At 42.0% G+C, this 22,261-nt stretch overlaps 1 protein-coding gene across 4 annotated transcripts in view; it reads right to left on the bottom strand.

Annotated features, from left to right (window-relative positions):
• The window catches only part of NEBL (nebulette), a 200,603-nt gene that overhangs the window by 80,791 nt on the left and 97,551 nt on the right, over positions 1-22,261 (bottom strand). Inside the window, exons 2-3 of one of the 4 annotated variants that reach the window (XM_063452524.1) lie at positions 13,694-13,751; positions 13,406-13,477 (exon numbers count right to left, since the gene is read on the bottom strand). The exons of 2 other annotated variants lie outside the window; for them this stretch is intronic. In XM_063452524.1, the coding sequence (XP_063308594.1) occupies positions 13,406-13,477; positions 13,694-13,750 (129 nt within the window). In that variant the 5' untranslated portion in view covers position 13,751. Of the gene's footprint in view, positions 1-13,405; positions 13,478-13,693; positions 13,813-22,261 lie in introns of those variants that run through there. One more of the 4 variants, XM_063452525.1, reaches the window with a different exon arrangement.

Genomic DNA, 22,261 nt, shown 5'->3' on the forward strand with positions numbered 1-22,261 from the left:
TTTCTTATTATGAGTAATAAAGAGGGGAAAAAAATACATATATATAATTCGTACATACATATAAAAAGATATAGGATGTATTTTAATAGAGTTTTTAAGAATTTAAATTAGAAATATGTTTAACTTTATATTGTCAGTCACATTTTCCTTTCCAGAAATTGTTGTTTTTATTTTTTATTTTTTTAAACAGTTTATATTTTTTCATCTAACCTAACTGATAATGTTTTTAGCTGTTCGTAGCATATCAGGATCTGAAAGTTTTCATTGTGTGGGTGGGCGGCCATCTTGGATTTGCATCACGATTTCCACGCCCCCAGGGACAGATATTTGAAAAAAGAAAAAAAAAAAGTGGCCAATCTGATTTGGTGAGTAGGGGTCCCAACTTTCCACGGTACAAGAAAAAGGAAACATATTAAAGCAGCTCTGTCTACCCCACCCCCTTAAAGTAAAAGAGTATTCCATAAAGATAATTTTTTTTTGGAATACGCACCTTGACTGTGTAGACATGTCACTGAAACTTCAGTCAAAAGATATCGTAAGGCAAAGTAAGGATTATTTTGCCTTGTGTATTTCTCTCTGCAAAACTTGACAAAAGTCAAAGCTACAGATACCAGGTTTTGTCAAATCCCCTAGATGTTTGTCATATTCTTTGTTTCTGTTGCAAGGCATCAATTTGGCTCTCCCCAAGTTAAAGGGGTAATCCAGATGTGGACCCCATGGTCACTGTACCTAGAGGGGCATCAGTTATAACTTGCCGGCATTTCAGTTCTGGACTGCCCTTACAGGTGGGATCAGTTTGATGTGCTTTGGAATAGGTTCTCTCTGTAATGGTAAGTGAGCAAAAACTATTTTGAGTCCTGAGCAGTCATTTACTGAAGGGTAAGCTACTGAGTTTCTTTAAGCTTTTGTTTGGTCCAAGAGTTCTAATACTCTTTGTATCTGTGAGGAAAAGGGCATTGTCTATAGAGGCTCCCACTCTCTCACGGGAGAGCTGTGACGTGGGCTCTTGGCAGATGAACTACCAGGCACTGAAAAGGCTTACATGGATGGACATGGTGGTGGCTTTGGGGGACAGCTTCAGGCAAGCAAAACTTAATTACAATGTCAGCATATTTTTTAGCAGAAGGTGACAGCTGCTTTAAATATAAATGGCAACGTTGGGGCTAAAATAGCTGGAAAATGGAAAGAGAAAAAATCAGCGCTAGATTGCCACACAAGAAAATAATAGTAAGGCTGCAATCCTTAAAGGGGAGTCCCCTATAATCCCCTAATGATAAGAAATGATGCAAAATAGAACAAAAAAAGGTTGCGCCTAAAATATACAGTAAAACATATAAGAGTGTATATAATAAATAATATAAAATAATACAATTTAATATAGAATATTAAATGAAATATAAATGGATAATTGGCAATAGTCCAGAGCACTTATCATAAGTCCATAATGGTAGATGCCGTGTATAAGAACAGGGATCCTGAGGCGTAAAATGGGGTGTGTCTTCACAAATGGGTACTTGCAATCCAGTGAGGTAATATGTGAAGAAAAAAAAAAAAAAAAAAAAAAAAAAAAAAAAAAAACAAGAGGAACTCCAATGGCACAGTATATAGATGAATAAAATGTTAAATAAAATAAAATAAAAGTAGTCTTACTCACACTTTTCAGAGCTAGAACCTAGCTCTGATATAACGCACGTGAAGTGGAATAATCCCCACTCAAGGATATGCGGCGTAATATTGATTGGCGAGTATCTGGCTCAGATTCAACGTCCAAGTTGGTATTATTCGACCCAGGGAGATAAAATAAAGTATATAGTGCTCTCTGTATAGTAATTAAAAGGTATAAAAAGAGAATAAATATACTACTCACAGTATTTAGAGCAGGCTTGTACTGCTCAATGTAGGCGCTTGGGTGGTATCATCCCCACCTAAGGATTCTTTAGGCTTCTCGTCAGGTAGATAGTATATGTATAGTCCAGGGAAAAAGAAATCAAAATGGCTATAAAATGTTTTATGCCAAAGTATTTTCTTTATTGTAAAATAATCAAATTAATATCTAAACGCGTTTCGCCGCAAGGGCTTCTTCAAGTAGATAATAGTAAAAGAGCCTACTAAATACTAAAATAGCTGACCTGAAAAATATCACCAACTCAGCTATAGGCATGGCTTCACTATTTTAGAGGCTGTTTAAGCACCATAACAACTTCATTGAAATGGTATAAGCTCGAAGTTGCCTCCAGCACCAATCTTCGCTCCCCCCAAGCTTCTGAAGTCAATCACAGTCACCGCCGGACAGGGGTGACTGTGATTGACTGAGAGAGGTCAGCTGATGCTCTCAGCCAATCATTTACTACACATTCACAAAACTGTCTTGGTTACGTATCTTTCCAAGCCTGTAGTGTGAATGGGGAGTCACTGATTGACTCATACATAATAAACTTATCAATATACCTTCCAAGTGTCCATATTTAGGAGGGACAGCCCCTATTTTGGGCCCAATTTCCTCTGTTCCTATTTTCTACAAGCTCCATATTGTTGGTGTGCCTGAGTGTATAACAGAGCTCCACAGCAATGAAACTCCTAGTAATGTGTCTTTAAACTACAATAAATGGATTTAGAAATCAACCTTTGCAAATAAGATACAATTTAGTGTCATACATTATTATTAGCAAGTTACCTAAGATTTCCCCTTACCCCATTCACATGCCTAAAATGAAGGTGTCCCTCTTAGCCATTTTAAATGTTTGGAGGTATGTATCTATAATGGGTATTACAGGGGCAGGATAAAATACAGGTTTTTCACAGCCCTGACTGGCTTGGCACAACAAAAAAAGACAAGATTTAATAGATACTTTTTGAGAGTATACCTTACTGCAGGGATAGGCAACCTTCGGCACTCCAGATGTTGTGGACTACATCCCCCCTAATGCTCTTACACCCATAATGCTGGCAAAGCATCATGGGAGGTGTAGTCCAAAACATCTGGAGTGCCGGAGGTTGCCTATGCCTGCGCTTACTGTAATACTAAAAGAGTCACAACAGCTGAAAAATGTTTTAAATATCTCCATTGACGTGAATTGGGAAATCACTAAATTCTGTATAGAATTAGGGTGCCAGGAGGAATATGTTGAGAAACACTGACATGAAGCGTACATATTAAATAGAATGCATTCTCTGCCTGAAATTGAGACTTCCCGGGATAGAGTTAAAATAAGGGGTGGGTTTGTTTCTCTGTATAATCCCGTAATCAAATTAAAGCTTTGACTGTTGCTATTGTGTGTACTGGAACAGGGTGATGCCCATGGAATTCCCTGCTTTCATTTGCAAACACTGCAAAGAACATTTTAAGTCATTAGCGTTTATTGGAAGATTCATCATACTCTCAACAGTAACAGCTTGTGAGCTTTTAATTCAATTCACCATTTTATAGCTGAGAATGAAGCTCTCTTTTGGGATTTGCTGTGTTATAGACACACTATGGGGGTCGGGAGAGGCACAAACTCAGAATTTAAAATAAAAGCGGAAGCCCTTAGTTTCTGACACTGGTCAATGCTTTATTCATGAAAATAACTGAGTCACAAGGGCTGATAAATAACATACAAAAACTGCATAAACAGATGACAAACAGCATAACAAAAATAAAAGGAGAAATTATTTTTTTTTCCCTTTGTTTTTATTTTGATATATTATGTATAATATTGTACATTTGATATATTGTACTGGCTATACATTTGTAACAGAGATCGTAAAACATTTATATTCAGACAGATAGAGAAACTTGGCTACACTGTTTGTTGTTTTGTTGAAATGAAGATTGAAGTATTGTGACACATTATGTCAGACTTTTTTTAAGTGTACACAATAGGTGTGAATCAAGGCGCTTAATAAGTCAATTGTAATAAATAAACAGCAGCTATAAGGCTCACTGGATACTACTTAAATACCACTAAATAAAAGATACAAATGTAATGTTTAGGTGATAAACCCCACCAAAAGACGTAAGAGTGAAGCACTGGTAAATCTTAATACACCGGGGAACCATGCTTATATGTAAAACAAACTAAGCAAAATAGATAGTAGTGCAGTATTGAATTGAAGGAATGTATATGTGAATATGTAAAACAATGATGGTGAGTAAAGGACACTGGCATTTCTAACAACCTTTTATGCTGATAAGCTCTAAACCAGGAGTGCCCAAAAGGTACATCACCAGATTGAAAACTACAGCTTCCATGATGCTTTGCCATTCTAAATACATGAAAAGCATCACGGGAGGTGTAGTTCTAACATTCGGTGATCTACATTTTGTGCACCCTTGCTAAACAATAGGACATCTACGGAGATTTGCAGCAACCCAACATTAAAGGCACAGAGGTGCTTTTGTTTAGAGTCTATCTCCATCAAAGGCTCCCTCATATGTGAGTGTTCATTACTCCCCATCATTGTTTTACGTATTCACATGTATATATTCCATTCCATATTGCACTATTATCTGTTTTGCTTTGTGTGCTTTACATATATGTATTCCACCCCGGCGTATTAAGAGTATTTTTTTTTTTTGTAAATCTGTTTATTGAGATGAAATAATCAACATAAGTGGCTCGCAGGCCAAGTAAAAACGTAATATTTCCAAAACAAGATAAAGCCAGCATAAAATATTCTAGTATCAGTACAGTCTGAGTAAAACAATTTTAGTACAGTTAAACATCACAAAGTCAGGTGAACAAAGTATTGACCTAGGTTGACAAATTCCGTGATTACTTCCCTTTATATGTGGAAGCAGAGAGCAGGAATCAGTATTAAGCGCCTTCATGTAGCATTTGTGTGTGTATAAGTATTTATTCACGGCCTGATATAATTCTGGCTAGACATGGATTACAGTTGGCGCTTGCATGTGGTGGACAGGGGATGGATATGTCACATAGGTAGTTATTGCCTTAGATATTCGAGGCTAGTTCGGGGCGTAATATAGTTTCAGGGTAGGGAGACCAGTAAGTCTCGAGTTTAGGGCTATGCGGGGTCAGGTCAGCCAAGGTCGGAAGATAGCGTATGGGCAATGACACCAGCAAATCTTCCACATATGTGGGGACGTTGGTGGTAGGGTCTAGATCACATCCGGGGAGAGCTATAATCGGTTCAGTGATGTTGAAGTACCTCCCGTTAGGTAAGGTATGTGGGAGACCTATCTTACAACACCTCCAGGACCCGGCACCCCCACCATAAGTAGCCAAATGCCCAGACTAAAGGTAGAAAACTAAGTCCTAATGCAAGTGCTGACCCCTCCCATGCGATACCCATCCAAGGCGGAGCCCAAAACATGCTTACCGATCACCTCTACCTCAACAGCGCTGAGTCACCAAATGGTTCTAAGGGCCTCTGATCACTCCTGTCACGGGCGGTGTTTTCAGTTGCGAGTGTGTGTGTAGGGTTTCTGTCAGTCCATATGTCAAAATGCTAGTGAGTTGAATCAGAGCGTATTCAGATTGTGGAATGTCCAGTACAGTAAGTGTCCCTGAAGGCGATGTCCACCCCCAGTGTCTGCCGTCCAATGACAAGTCCTAACTCGTAGGTTTCTAGTCAGTGGTTTCTATCCTGTCAGTTGTCACGGAGCTCCACCTATCTGCTTAAGTCCAGTCTGTCCAGTATCGATCCCAGACCCCTCGAGACCCTGCGATCAGAAGGAGGAGAGGAAAGGAAAGGGGATTAGGAGGAGGGCGGCATAGGTGCCTGCGCCGTGTGTCTCTGATTGCCTCCATCTTGTCGGTACTGAGCAATATAGTAAAACCAGGGCATCCACATGTCGGTGTGTCTGGTTCTTCGACCAGTGATGGTGGCGTGTGCCTCTTCCGCCCCCTGAATATCTTTGACCCGGTGAATCCATTCTTGTTTAGTTGGCACCGTATCTGTTTTCCAATGTGCTGGAATGTTGGCCTTAGCTGCGTTGAGCAAGTGCCGCAGTAATGACTTTTTATACACTGGTATGGGCTGTGTAGAGGCGTGTAGCAAGGCCAATTCCGCAGTCCAATTGGGTAAGTCCCTCAGGATGAGCGTCACCTCGGTCCTGATCATGATCCAATATGGGGTAATGAGTTTGCATTCCCACCAGATATGTAGTACCGTGCCGCGTTCTTCCTGGCATCTCCAGCACACTGGTGGGATTGATGGGAAGATTCGGTGAAGTAGTGCCGGTGTCCGGTACCACAGGGATATCAGCTTGTAATTCATTTCCTGGTAATAAGAGCTCATTGAGCTCTTATGTTGCCAAAGCAGCGCGGATTCCCATTGTTGGGTGGTAAGTTCCTTCCCCATTTGTCCTTCCCATTGCCGCTTAAACGCCAACGGTGCGGGGGTGCCTCCCACCAATAGGTTTTGATAGAGCATCGAGATTGCGTGGGCCAGATCTAGTCCTTGGTCACAGAGTCTTTCGAACCATGTGAGGTCCCTACGCAACCGTGCATTGTGTGGTATGGAGGCAATGAAGTGTTTCAGTTGCATGTAACGGAATTGGGAGAGAAGGGTCCAGGGCCTGTCTCCAAGCAGCGATGGGAGATCCCGAAGCTTCCCATCAGCGAGGATTGTATGTATGGGTATATATGCACGTTCACTCTCGATGGGCCATGCTCCCGCTGGGAGCCCACCTCCTACCTCTACATTGTGTGTGATCGGCAGCATTGGGCTAGGCGTTGGGGAGATGTGTTCTTGCTTCCTCAGTGTTCGCCAACCAATCAGGGTCTGAGAGACCAGTCCCTCAGTGCGAGTCGGAGTGATGCGTCTTCCGGGATTCCCCCATACCTGGGCCTCCAGCGATGAGCCTATGAGTCCCCTATCCAGGGTCACCCATTGTTTGGGTGCCGAGGTTACATGCCAGTCTAAAACACGTTGCATTACCGCGGCCTGATAATATTTTTTGAAATCAGGGAGCGCTAGACCGCCTTGTGTCCTAGGTCGGCACAGGATTTCATGCCTAAGTCGAGGGCGACCGCCTCGCCAGACATATTTAAGCACTCCCGATTTTAGGGCCGAGAAGAAAGACTCCGGAATGGCAACGGGCGTTGTTTGCAGGAGATAGAGGATCCTTGGTAGGACATTCATTTTAAGTACGGCAACTCTGCCGTGCCATGTAACATGTGGATAGGACCAGTGGGAGAGGTCCATCAGGACGTTCTTGAGGAGGGGTGTAAAGTTGCAGTCGTATATATCCTCCGGGTCCGTAGTCACCCAAACGCCTAGGTACTTCATTTTGTTGGAGCACCAGCGGAACGCGAATTGCGATTCCAGGGAGCGGGCCTCCTCTGTGGGGAGTGTGATGTTTAGTGCCTCACATTTAGGGATGTTGAGTTTAAATCCAGATAGTTGTCCGAATCTGTCAAGTTCTGTGAGGAGGCAAGGTAGTGTTGTTCGGGGGTTGCGGACAAAAAAGAGGAGGTCGTCGGCGTAAGCTGCCACCTTATGGTGCACTCCTTCCCACTCATAGCCCTTGATGTCTGGGCTTTGCCTGATAGCTTGTAAGAGGGGTTCCAGGTATAGTGCGAACAACAGTGGTGAGAGCGGGCATCCCTGCCTGGTTCCATTACGGATCGTGAAGTCTGTCGTCGTGGCCCCATTGATTCTCACAGTTGCTCGAGGGTCCATATATAGTGCAGATATCCAAGAGAGGAGCCTTTCACCGCATCCCTGCCATCTCAGCATCTCCATAAGGTATGACCAGTTGACCCGATCAAACGCCTTCTCCGCGTCCGTGGAGAGAAGCATCAATCGGGTCCCATGTCTCCTAGCATGATGCTGGATGGCGAATAATCTCATGGTGCTGTCTCTGGCTTCCCTACCCGGTATGAACCCTGTTTGGTCCTCGTGAATCAGCTCGGGTAGAAGGCATTTGAGACGGGTAGCCAGGACTTTTGTGAACAGTTTGGAATCCACATTAAGTAATGAGATCGGGCGGTAACTGCCGCAGTGTAACGGATCCTTCCCAGGTTTCAGGAGTACGGAGATGGTAGCAGCTACTGATTCCCTCCCCAGATGTCCCCCCTCTCCGACTGCGTTGAGGGCATCAGTGAGTCGAGGTAAAAGTATGTCGGAGAAACTTTTATAGTACCCCACAGAGAAGCCGTCTGGTCCTGGTGCCTTACCGGTCTTAGAGGATTTCAGGGCTGCAGCTATTTCTTCAATACCAATTGGAGCTTCCAGGAGTGCCGCAGAATCTTGCTCCAGTCTGTGAATGCCCATTTCAGATAGATATTCCTGAACCATCGAGCGGTGCCTCACAGTCTCAGCTTCCCCTTTAGGTGGATATAGATTATACAGTTTTTCATAAAACTGCCTGAATTCCTCCGCAATCTTCTCCGGGAAGGGAGATATCTCCCCGGAGGTCAAGCGGACTTGTCGAATTTGCCTATGGGGCATGGGGCCTTTTAACAGTCGTGCAAGGTACTTGCCACCTTTGTTGGCGTGGGCATAGTAGAAGCCCCTAGAGCGTTGTACAGACCTGAGGTGTCTCTTCAAGAGGAGGGCTTTAAGTTGTCTTCGATGTTCCATCAGTTCTCCATAGACCGCATTCAGTTGGGATCTCTTATGACTGCGCTCCAGCGCCGAGATGGTGCGATGTAGCTCAGTCAGCTCGGACATGAATGCCTTCCGTTTTTGCGAGGCGATGCGAATGAATGTCCCGCGGATCACGCTCTTGTGTGCTTCCCAGAGCGAGATCGGGGAGACATCCGTCGTGTCATTTTCCCTAAAGTACTGCTCTAGTGCCTGATGTAGTTGGTCCTTCGTGTCCATATCTAGTAGCAGGGCCTCATTGAGTCTCCAGGTCCATCCTGTTGGTTTGTAGAGTGGTGAGGCCAATTCCATGGTGACAGATCCATGGTCCGACCAGGTAGCAGGGGTGATGTCGGCTCCAAGTAGGCAAGATAGTCCCTCTTGAGTAAGGAAAAGATAATCAATGCGTGAATATCGGTTATGAAGCGCCGAGAAGTAGGTGTAATCCTTCACCGAGGGGTGTAATGTCCTCCAGCAGTCCACTAATCTGAGGGCCTCTAGTGATTGTCTAATGGACCTAATATGGCGCTGCGATATGCAGCTGTGACCCGTGGAAGAATCCAACGTCGGGTCCAGTGGGGCGTTAAAATCGCCTCCTACGATTAGGATTCCGTCGGAGAAGTCCTCTAATTGTTGGAGAGCGTTGCGGAGGAAAGGAGCTTGCCTCTTATTAGGTACATAAATGGAGGCTATGGTGTAGATTTTGTCCGCGATGACCCCTTTAAGGAAGAGGTACCTCCCCATTGAGTCCTGTACACGGTCGAGTTCTTCAAATCCCAGGTTGGTCGCCAGTAGAATGGCTACACCGGTCTTGTGCGATGCGGGATGATTGCAAAAGTAGTTGGTAGCATAGTGTCGGTTGCGTAATCTGGGTTGTGACCCTTCCTTAAAATGTGTTTCTTGTAACAGGGCGATTGACACCCGCTTTCGATGTAGTTCCCTCAATAGGTGCGTTCTGCGTTCGGGGATGTTAAGTCCCCTACAGTTCTGCGTGACAACCTTCAGGGGTGCTGTGCGGTAGGCCATAGTGCTCAGTATCGTCGGGAATGTGGGTTAGTGAAGAGCAACCAGTCCACACGCCCGGCAGTCTAATGCAGGAGGGGGGGGGGAGGAGGAAGAGGAAAGAAAAGAGGGAGAAAAAAGATAGGGGGGGGTGTGAGAGAACGGGTAGGGGAAAGAGAGGGGGTCAGAGATAGGTAAAGTGAGTGTAGGGGCAGGTTCGTCCAGGGGCCCGAGGTACAGGTTCAGGCGTCTGTAAGGGGATTAAAAGGAGGTAAGTATCCCTATTGTCGATACCCTCACAGAATTTGGGTTCTATCCCAAATCTATACCCCCCACCAAGGTGGAGGAGGGTGGTCTCGTGCAGCAGCCGACGTCAATGGGTCTTCACTCCGGTACCAGCCCAGGAGATTAAAGTACTCGTTGCGCGGCCGCACCACCTTTAGCACGAGTGTATATGTGTGGAAGCACGGTTCGGGCTCCGCTCAAAGGATCTCCCACGAGAAGATATTCAGCACTCGCCTCAACCCACCCCCCGTGTTGAGAGTTAGTGGGCAATGTAAATGGCCTTTTGGGCAGTAGCGATGAAGGAGCCCGCGGACAGTAATCGTTAAGTAGGTTAGGCAATAAATACAATTGTCCAGGCTAGTCAGTGAATTCCAAAGCTATCCCGTGTTCCCAGGTACAGCCCCAGCTCAGAGCACCTCCTTCTAGTCCTCCCACCTATCCCACTAGTCCGCCCCTTGCGGGTCGGCTAGTGATCATATTGTGGATTAATGAACATTTTACATATGGCAAATCCCCGGGTCATGAGGGGGAATGAGTCTATGGAGAGCAAAACCTAAAGATAAAAATAACCACGTGCATATGTAGTGATCCATGCAAAACACAATATAGCAAAACAAGATTAGCAAACCTTAAAACAGTGTTAACATCTTTAAGTACGTTCCCTCACCACGGTTCACCTCCCCCAGCTCGCCCCGCATCCGAGAGGGAGGGGGGGCAAGCGGGAGGGGGGGAATGCACACGCGTGAGGGGGGGCGCTCCCGGGTGGGGGTTAACAGGCGGGTACACCCCGAGATGAACAGATGGTTCTGATATCCCTGCAATCCCATGTGCGTGTCTGGGCGGGGGGCTTGGGAGGCCACCGCACACACCCGGAGAAGGGGCCGAGGGAGCGGGGGGGGGGCAGGGGGGAAAGGGAAGGAGGGGGTGGGAGAGAGAGGGTGAGAAGGGGGGGGGGGAGAGGGGGGGGGACAGAGAGGGGCGGGGGCGGGAGGGGGGGAGAAAGGAGCGGGGCAGGAGCCGCAAGCCGGTCCCCCACAAATTAGTTATGGGTGTGTAGGTCTCAGGAGCAGGGTACGAGTGCGGAGCAGGCCATCCATCTCGACACTTGTACGTACTAAACCCCGAGGTAATATGCAGTTAAGTACAACAACATGTGACCCTCTATGGAAAACGGCAAATAGTGCGGAGGCATGGAATACATCCTACAACCCCCGCCCCGCTCCCCCCCCCCCGAATCCACATCCATCCCATAGCTCAGGCAAGAACCAGTGGCCCACAAGTCCGTGTTGTTCACAGCGGAACCTCGGAGGGGACAGTCCGCATCACCCCCCCCCCCCAATCCCCCCACCCAAAGGTTCAACACGTGCGTATGCAGTTGGTGTCACAAATCATGGGACCAGGAATGCCATATTATAAGGCAATTAGTTACGGAAACACAGCAGTAGAGGGCCCAGTCCAGAGTCCACATGTCCCAATAACCCCCCTCCCAAGATGACAAGAAAAAGAGGGGGCCCCATAGTACCTCAAAGTCTGTCGTGTGAAACTTACACAGCCAGAGACAACCAGAGCGGAAACCGTCGTCGTCCAGCATCAGGGTTTTATCGCTTAGAGTAGAGGGTGTTGTATCATGGAAAGTTCAGGGGAGCGCGACTATTCCTCCGGGGACGTCGGGTCTCGGTGTCGTCCAGTCCGGGGGGCATAGGAGGCTCCAGCCGAACGTTGTCTGGGTTCTCTCTGTGGTCTCGGTGGCGGTCCCAGCGGGCCCAGAATCCAGTTGGTGACCGGCTGAGGCGGAAGGCCCAATTCTCCCAGAAAACGCGGGACTTCCTCAGGCCATCTCAGAGTAACCCACCGATTTTGGTGTTGTGCCATCAGGGCGAAGGGGAAGCCCCATTTGTAAGTCACATTGTGTTCCCGCAGTGTTGCTGTAATAGGTCGGAGTGCTCGCCTGGCCTCCAGGGTGATAGGAGACAGGTCGTTAAAAAGCGCAACTTGGGCCCCTCTGAAGGGCCAAAAAGCTCGTTCCCGGGCTTTCAGCATGATGGCGTTCTTCACCGGGAAAGAGCTCACACAGCAAATGAGGTCCCTCGGGCCGTCCTCTGCGTTCCTGGGGCGCAGTGCCCTATGTGCTCTTTCAAAGAGGATTGGTGGTGGTGGTGTAACCTGCATAATGGAGTGGAAGAGCTCTCTGAGAGTGTCCGCAGCCTCCTCTGTCCCATCGGCTTCTGGTACACCGCGTACGCGGATGTTACATCGCCTACCTCGGTTATCCCATCCTCGAGGTGGCGGCGCATAGATAGGATCATCTCGCCTTGCCTAGCGACCGCGGTGTCCGTGGATGCTATGCGGGTCGTCATAGTCACATCTGCTTCCTCCAGCGCGGCAATGCGGCCTGCATGCGTCGTGAGTTCGGCGCGGAGCCCAGCCACCTCCGTCCGCAAGGCATCCTGCAGGTTTGTGGCCACTGCTTGGAGGTCAGTTTTAGTGACCATAGCAGCTGTTAGATCCCGGAGGGAATTTTCAATCCTCTCCAGGGCAGCATGTGTTGGGCCTTGTGCTGGGGCCGACGCCATTTTGGGTGTTGCGGAGTCGCCGCTCGCCCCGGGCTGTGGCTGCAAGAAACTGTCCAGGGGGCCTTGCTGGGGGTTCCCTGGGGTCTGGGGATGCTCAGGGCGTTTAGTGCGCCCCATGAAAGCTGAGTTGCCGCTGTAAAACACTATATCGGGGGTTTAGGTGAGCGGAGCACTTCTCTCACGCGGCCATTTCAGACGGAGCCGAAACCACGCCCCGCGTATTAAGAGTATTAAGTATTGTTTGATTTACCAGTGCTTTATTCTCGTTTCTTGTTTTTTTAGTGAGGTTTATCACCTAAACATTAAGTTAGTTTTTGTTGCAGACTTTTTTTTTAAAAGTGTTAAGTGTTGTTGGTCCCAAGATCTTCAATACAAATTATTGAAAAATAAATATGATAAGATTGTTTTTAATATGCAAAAAGGTTCTAGCACATTTTTTAATTATATGAATCTTTAAATCAATAAAAGCTATAACATGGATGTAAATACTTCTGATATTTAGTATATACGGATGAACCTGGCTGGGTTTGAAATTTATAAATGCTTTACATTATTTGTGCATGAGAGAATGCCAAGGTTTCACCCCAGTTGTTTTTATAGAGGTCCTGTGGTTCTGATGGCATAGCACCCAGATTTCAAAACTACATTTCCACCTACAGAATGGCTGTGCATCATGGGAAATGTAGTCCACAAATATCCGTATTGTCAAGGTTAGACATATCATCATAGCCAGCACCTCTTGTAGTACAGACTTACAGGGTATTTAGTGAAGTGTGAATTGTTTGGAATTTAACGTTTTTTCCAACATAGTTTAAATGGAAAAATTAGCTATGCCTCCAGTTTTGCATCTCTGGCTTTAAATTTAAAATTAACTTTGAAATCACCTTGAATTCCTGACAATTCCCAAATTAATATACAGCCGGTTAGATTGAAGTACATAGAGTGTGCATGCATATAGTAAGATACAGTACGATATAAAAGATGCATTTAATAGAATTGAATTTACTTACATCACTTATCAATTCACTGCATTTCTTTGCAAACTCAAGTTTTCTGTCTTCCACAACGGGGTTTGGAAAAACCTGGAAACGAGAAAAATTGGAAATATTTTACAATAAAGAAAATAATACTGTTTTTATTCAGTAAACCAGTAACTGTGATGAATTAATAATAGAATTGCCAAGCCAGGTCGTTTCTCCAGTTCCGCTATATTGTCCCAAAGTTTCCATTTCAATTCTTCACAACTCTCAGTTTAGTGAATGAGCTCTGTGTTACGGCTGTATCAATCGCAATATTACCTTTTGTTCTTCATCACTGTCATCCGCAGCAGAGTCGATGATAATGGGGATTTTCATCCTGATTTAGTTAGAAAATATGAGTCAATGTAAGATACCAAACCAATTCCTCTGTATTGTACAAGGAGAAATCTAACAATGGCCTTAGAAATGACTGCTGTCTGTTGAGCTAAACTTAACCTTATCAATGGTTCATCCATATATGGTGCTGGTTTGTTCTTATCAGAGTAACTTTGTGATAATGAACAGGCGTTAGTGGCAGCCTGTACTCATTTTGTAAAGACAGAATATATATATATAGATGACCTATCGTAGCTGAACAGGATTCAACATTCAGAAGATCTACAGGCCACCTATTGTCACTTACTCATTAGAGGAAAATTAACACAAGTGAATATATATCCAGTTTGTTTGTATGTACAATGTGCACAGGACTATGTTATGTAGATTTTAAGCAGAAACTAAAATTACTGCAACCCGGGCTAGATTTACCCTCCTTGCTGCCCCAAGGCCTGTGGGTCGGAGCTGGGAAAGGGTATGTGTGTAAGTATGTGAAGGCTGCTTGAGGCGTTGTATGTTTGTAGGGATGCTGCTTGTGGGGTTATATGTCTGGGGGTGGGTGACTGCTTGTTGTGTTGTGCATTTGGGGCTCTAGTGGGAGAATAGGGGGGGTTTAGTGGTTACAGTGAGTTTATAGGGGATGTAGTGGGGAAATAGGGGCTTTAGTGGAAGGATAAGGGCTATAGTTGGATTAAGGATGCATCACTACATTCAAACAGGGCACTGAAGATTAAATATGGATGAAATTGGTTTATCTGGTATGGAAGGGAAACCTCTCCATTAGATATATAAGAAATAGAGGCCAGACCAAAGGTGCCCGGAGGACCTAGGTAAGTGGCAACTCCTGAGACCATAACCAGTAGAGTAGGCTGTAGTGGTTATGGTGTCTAGACCGACCCTTTAATCTTTAAGGTGAAATATAGTGCCCAAACTAGTAATGAAGGTAATAAAACGAAAACTTAGCTAACAAGGTAATTGAAACATTTAGGTAAAAATATCCAAACTTTGGTTTCTTGTTTTATTAACGCACTACATCTGAAAGAATCAATGATCTGAGAGTTGAATCACTTGGGCCAGTGAGCCAAAAGGGTCTTGGTACAGCCCATGTCAAGAGTACCTAAAGGTCAGAGGAGGTGATATCTGTCTGTCCAACAGCAGAGGGCAAGAATTTACCCTAAACAATCGTGGTGGTGGTGGTGGTCTCGGATTCTAGAGGAGAAGGGATGGACAATGTAGTAGGACAGATCTGGATATCTAGCTTAAGGCCATTAAATACTGTTTCTGTAGCCCTGTGCCTTTTTACTCTGCAATACCAAAAGGAATTGGTAGAGGCAACCCATCGCATCTCTGCCCCCTGTCTGGCTGCAGATAGTCCATCTGATGAGTGTAATGCACCCGGGTGCTGTTAATATTGCATTAAAAGTAATGTGGATACAGTAATTTATTCTATGCTTGTAAGTCAAATCTGATGTTTACAAGAATAATGGAATATCTGCTTAACCAACAGAAAGCAAAACAACATAGTGTATAACTGTGTGGATAAAGTGCCAAATAGTACAATCCCAAATGGTCACTCACAATTTCAGTGAAGGAAAAATGCCTTGTATGGAATTCCCCTCAAAGAGTTTAGTCTTCTAGAAAGGGTTTATTCTATTCTAGCATTACAGACAAGGCATTTTTCCTTTATTGAAATTTTGAGTGACCAATTGGGATTGTACTATTTGGCATTTTATCAATACAGTTATACACTATGTTGTTTTGATTTCTCTTTATTTAGCAGATATTCTCCTATTCTTGTATACATATATTATGGAAGACAAGAGGAAGTCTTCAGGGTACCTTTGAAACGTCTCCTGGTACGGGGAAGTCCCTTTTCTGTTCCTGTTTGATTTGCGCTGAATGCACTTTGGTTTGTGAACACACAATTTTTATTTGGCAATTGCACTTTCTGTATAAGTCAAATCTGATGAAAGGTCTGGGGAGTATTGTGAGTTTATCTGGCAGGTAGTCAAGGTAGCTGAGCAACATATCAATTTAAGATGGTACAAAGAATGTCAGGAATCTTTAATATGTGAAGATTATGACTAATTTAAGTTGTGCTTTGTTTTTTTGTATTTTAAATTGTTTTCTTTTTTTTTTTAATGAAGAAGAGAATGCTTTATGAGTACATTATAAACCCATGTACTAATGTTTGGCTTCCAGTTACTCCCCCATCACTTTTGTCTGTAAAAATACATCCCCTATAGTCTCTATAATTAAATACCTTCAAGGGTAAACTCCTTTTTTATAACTTAGCCATTATACATACATTTTCTGGGGAGGTCTGACATGCTGAGCTCTATCATGCTGTGCAGTTAATAATGATGATGTTTTCTGAGATATATGATGTTACGCCTTGCTACCCCAGGAGTGATCATCTGACACATCAACATATGGCATGCTCCACACAAGTAAGACATTACACACAATGATCTGTGAGTATTGTTCCCCCAAAAAAAACATTAATTTAAAATTGCTCCCAGGTCAAACGTTTTCAGCCCATGCACCCAGCCCCACTGATTTCGAATCTTCCCTGCAGATAATGCTGCAACAAATCATCCTAGTGCCAGTTGCCCATGTTTACTAAGCTAACTGTCTAGCAGAGGCAAGCAGTCACTTCATGGTGCCATGTGCAGCCATCTTCCTATGGTGCCAAGCACACTCATGCATGCGCTCGTTTTGTGTTTATAAAATGATGTGACTAACTAACTACATTGGTAACTGAATGAAAAAGTCTTCTGTCAGCTAGTACCATTAGAGTGATCACAATCTGAATTTCACAAACCAATTATCTACCAAAGTCAGAAAACATTACGATCATAAAAACTGGGCATAAGTCATGATTTCATTGTTACTCTCACCAAGTAGAGCTTGACTGAGTGATATCTTTGGGAAAGGTTATTGTGCAGACCAGACAAATTCCACAATTTCATGTTCCCACAATGCACACAGAACTTCCAGCTTAACATGCAAATGATCACAAATAGGCATCGTGTTTTAGACATCATACTGAATTTCGGGAGGTACCCTTAGCAATGGAGCACTGATTTAACCACACCAAAGCATGATACCAAAGGGTCCATGAGCACATTTCTGCAGACCTCTTAGCAATGTAGCACTAAACAGCAGTTTTTAAGTTGCAGAATTTAAAACGGATTGCAACTCAAATCAAGTCTCCGGTACAGACTGCAAAATAAACCTTTTTAAATGTATGGTTTCTTTTTTCTTAACGACACTGGTGTCAGCAAAACTGTCACATCGGCGCAGCAAAATGAATTAACATCTACACAAGTATGTGCTGTGATTTAGCATTCATGGGCATGTTAGTCCCTGTATGGAACAAACTCTCTCCCCTACACAGAGGTCCTGCTGGGTTTTTGATTACCTGCTGCGGCCTTAATCAGAATGAGTGTAGCCAATTTTGAGTGCAGAAACTCGAGGTCATTCCAAGTCAGCAGGTAACGGTGCAAAACAAGAGACAAACCTCAGCAGAGAGTTAGATGCCAAGAGTGAGATAATGCTGCAGACCGTAAAGTCAAATTATATGAATCAATAGATAACAAGCCTAAAAATATACAGCGCTGCTTCACAGCACAGAAATATTGATGTTAAAAATCATCTAGTCTGCCTATTCTGTATATAAAAAAATTTAAAAAAGCACAATATTCATCACTATTGACTTTATTTTCTGTTCATTACAGCCATGTGTCTATCCCAGTATTATTGAACTAAGTAACAGAGAAGGTTGAAAACAGACTTAAAGGAACACTCAAAGCGTCCAACCTTTAGTTACATTGTGTATGTTGTGTTTCAGTTGCTTAGATTCAGATTTCAGCTGTTGTAGTTCATTGCTTAGCTTTCTACTTTAATAAGATGGCAATTGAACTAAAACTCCCAGAAACCATTGCTGTTCCCTGGAATCACTGCTTATGGAATAGGTGCAGCAGTCGTGTAGATAATAGTAAAGTTAACAACATGATGGGCTCTGTCACCACATGGTGTGGCGAGCGTTCACTACAGAAGCTGCAAACATTAAAGAAGTAGCTTTTATTTTAATGTAATTAATTCACTGTTTTTACATCTATCTTTCATCATAAACTTAAATTATTATATCTATATTTTTTTGTTTAAGAAATGTTAATTCAATACTTAACGCCAGTACAACTAGCATCCATTATGCTGTATTTTTGGTGTTACAATAATGTAGAACACAGACCCCATTCCACTTTAAACAAATACCCCTGCTTAGTATAACTACCATATGTTGGTTGTACTTTCCATATCACGTTGTTACATTGGCTTCATTGCAAAGCAACTGAATTTTACGCAAGTGATGTTGGTCACTCCTTTCAAATATTCCTCAAGTATTTGCACTTCAGCTGCTGTAAATAGAGCAGGAGAACCTTCTGTAGAAAGGTTCTCCAGCTCTCACATGTTAAATTCTGGGAATACACTATAATCTGCCTGCATAGAACTCTATGCAAAGAACTCATTAACAGATAAAGGAAGGAAGCATTTTAGATTTAGATGTTTTATTTAAATCTATGCGTTACCTAAAAATTCTGCTAACACAATAAATCAATGACAATATCTGCTTTTTTTAGTCGAGTATAGTTGATGTACGCATAACAGGTATACTTTTCAAAAAGAATGGGTTTTCTCTAGTCTAGTGCGTTCAACATCCCCCACATCAGCTGCTGGTGACCTAAAAGAAATGGTATTGTGATTCATACCTATATGAAAATTACTGATAAGAATTTTTATATTATTATAATAACATAGCAATAAAAAGCAGCCAGCCACATTTTGAAAGGCCTTATATTCTGTTATCCCCACAAACTCTACTCAAAGGCTTTTCCATGGTTTCACAACCCTTCAAGTGCCTATGATTCAGTGTTATTGCCTTGAAAGTTGCCAACCATTTACATGTTTAATACATTTTTTTAGCGTATGTTATCTCTTGTGAATATTTGTCATTAATAAGTTAGTATTACATTAGTATATAATGTAACCATCATCTATACTATTTCTGTTTTGCAATAAATGTCTAACATTAACACTCAAATCATCTTTCTAGCTTGTGTGACTATGTGTCATGCCCAGCACTCTTCAGTGAACGACGTTACCCTGTCATACTTTGTTAAAACAATGGAGATATATATATGCATATCTCCACCCTGTCAGCCGTATCCCTTCGATGTTACAAGATATAAGTTTGAAAGACATTCCATTTTAATGATATGTTTTAACAAGCATTCTTTGCACCATATCCTCTGACACTTTAAGAAAGCCTGTTGTAGGTGAAACGCGTTAGTGTTTTAGAATTCCTTTATATTACACTTGGTTTTAGATTTTTTTTAATCTCCAAATAAAGTTAATTATTTTATACTACTTGGAGATTCCAGACCTATCTTTAAAGCTTTTTTATTCAGAGGACTCACACAGCGATATCTTTGGTGGGGATTATATCACCAAAGCCCATTGGGATTGAGCAATACCTTTATTTGCTCTCCGTTTGTGAGTATATCTTATTTTATTTTATCCCAATCAATACATACAGAGAGCACTATATTTTGTTTTTATTTCTTCTCCTGTATACTGAGGACATCCTACTGCCAGACTGCGGTACAACAACTAAGAGTACGGGGAACAACACCTGCTAACAAGCACAAGGACCCACCACCATATCCACAGATGGGGATTGTTCTGTCCATGTGCATAAATCTAGAGAACACAAGCTCCAGAAAATTGTAAGTCACAATTGATAACATACTACACTATATTATGTTCTCTGTGCTTATTTCACATATCACTTTGGATTTGAGAGCAAAACTACAGGCTTTGCCTCTCAGCACCTTTCTTTGCATATCAACCACACCACCAGAAAGAATAGACTCTGGTTAAGGGAGCCAAAGCTGCTACACATTCAAAGTCAAAGCCAAAAATTCCACTCCCTCACATATCCTCTGAATTGCCTACTTGACTGATTACTGAAAAAAAGGTTTTCAGAATGGAATGTGGTATTCTACGTGAAAACGAACACGTAATCCTTAAAGTGGCATTCATACACCTCATATTCTATTATAAATCCCTTGTCTACACCATGGGTGGAAGAAAGATTTATTTTACTGCAAGGGATTCAAATAGCTGGAGCAGCCTCCCAGTACAAGAAGCAAAAGCTTCTTTAGTTATTTATTAATGTATTTTTATTTACAGAATTTTAGGAAGTTTGCGATTTGCATACATCTAACCTAAAAAAATACAAAATAAATACAGACAAACATATCAGTCAAAAACATAATTTAAGGAAATAAGGACGTAATGGTTAAAACAAAATAATATGATAATAGACTAAATCATGACTCAAAGCTAGTGTTAAATAAATCACTAGCTAAACCAAAAAAATTCACTTTAAAGTCATAATATTGTGGAATAGGATAGATGGCCAATAAAAATAAAATAGAATAAAAGAGGTAGGTCTTTTTCTTTCAGTTTATTTAAAAGTAGATAAAACAATGGAGCAAAAGCAATTGAAAAGGCAGCAGGGTATACAATTTTAGTATCGGGTGAATTTGCGATAAGAGTCTTTCATTGAGAGTCTCTCTCTAGACTGCTGTGTTAAGTACTTGAGCTGCTAGCAGAACAGAGGTCACGTAATTTCTTCTCAGCCTATGTCCAAGCAGTCATACAAGGTCTTCTCGCTCAAAGAAATTGCATAGTTATCACCAAGAATTGCAGTATTTATTACAGAAATATTCACAATCTGCTTTTCACAGGTATATCACACTTTATCGAAGAACAAAATGTTGGCAAGAAAACAAAAATATCTAGTAATTTTATATAGGAAGATTATTAAACTATCAATCCTACCTGTTAGCTGAGACAATTTAAGACCATTTACGATATCTCTGAGAGCAGTGAAGAATGCGTTTTCTCCTAATGGCCCTCAACTCTCAAATCTCAAGTAAAAGAACTGAAATTTGAGCCTCAAACTAGATTATTTTGAAGCTAGTTTTCTAATTTAAAAAAATTATATATATATATATATATATATATACACATATATATATATATATATATATATATATATATATTGCTTACTAACAAATTATTAAGAATAACATTTAAAACATGGAAGACATTTCTAGACAATCTAGACAAAAAATTGTTGTTCCAAAATTATATACATTTACAGAATTATTTTTGTCATTTAAATAGGTTGATATTATTGTTTGTTCAATCTTAAGACATACAGGGAAATATATTAGAGAATATAAGAAAACATTATGTATCCTTTACCTTGCAATACTGCCAATTGGTTTAGAAGCATTATCTTTAAAATAGACTGGTGCACAGCGGGAAAAAATAAAAATCAGCCGTGCAAACGTAAACAAAAAAAAAACAAATTATATATACACATTTTGGGATGGTAGAATATCAGCCATATGGTGGTTTGGACTGGTGGTTTTTTCAATGAAAAAAGATTTGGGAAAATAATAAGATGAACCAAATGAGTGCAAAACTGGACCAATTAGACTATATATTATTTTATTTTATTTTTTATTTTTATTCAAAATTTGGTTCACATATCAAGTTAGAAAAAGTAATGAATAGTGGGGGAAAAGAATAGAATCAGTAAAAAAAAAAAAACAACAACTATATTTATACATCATTTAATTATAATATAAAAATATTTTTACCGTTCCTTTTTCCCCCACTCTATTTGTCACTTCTCATTTGATCTATATCCACTTTTAGTGGCTGCCCTTATCATCAATCATCTTTTTTTTTCCCATCAATCGTCACATTTGTTGGTGCGATTGGCAGAATTTTGAATTACGAATCAAAACATGCATGCCCATCCATTGCGTATTTTGTTTGGTTTGTGTTTTTGGTACATTTCTCCAATTCTCCAAATCTCCCTGCATCTCTCGGGCCTCACTTCAGACACCCAGATTTGACCAATACTGAATATCTACATTTTTTTATCTCCCTGTATCTTTCCGGTACTGACTGAAGCTTGGGTGATACTCCACCTCAATTTTTCTAACTGTGTTACCATATTATTATCATTTGTTACTATAGCATTGTTACCATTTATACCAGTAGCTTGCCACTGTAATTCTCTGTGCATTCAGTTTTGTATTGTTTATGTCACGGAATGTATTCCACCAATATTTCATGTACACACCGTTATTAATATTTTGGGTGAATTTGTTCAATGGTAAACAACAAATGTTTGCTCTACCCACCCCTCTCTCTCCATCCTTTGCCATTTCTCACTGTAAATACCTTCATATAACTTTGTCATCTCAACCCTGTTCCTCAGGCCTCCTATCTCACACCCAGATCCAAGCAATACTGATTCTTTAAATTTTTTTTCTACTTTGTTTACTTTTATAATTTTAATGAGTGCATTTCTTCCACTGCTATATTATTTTCACTTCTTCTCATAAGCCTGGATTTGCTGGT

The sequence above is a fragment of the Pelobates fuscus genome, chromosome 4 (assembly GCF_036172605.1).
Source record: "Pelobates fuscus isolate aPelFus1 chromosome 4, aPelFus1.pri, whole genome shotgun sequence".
Classification (NCBI taxonomy): domain Eukaryota; kingdom Metazoa; phylum Chordata; class Amphibia; order Anura; family Pelobatidae; genus Pelobates; species Pelobates fuscus.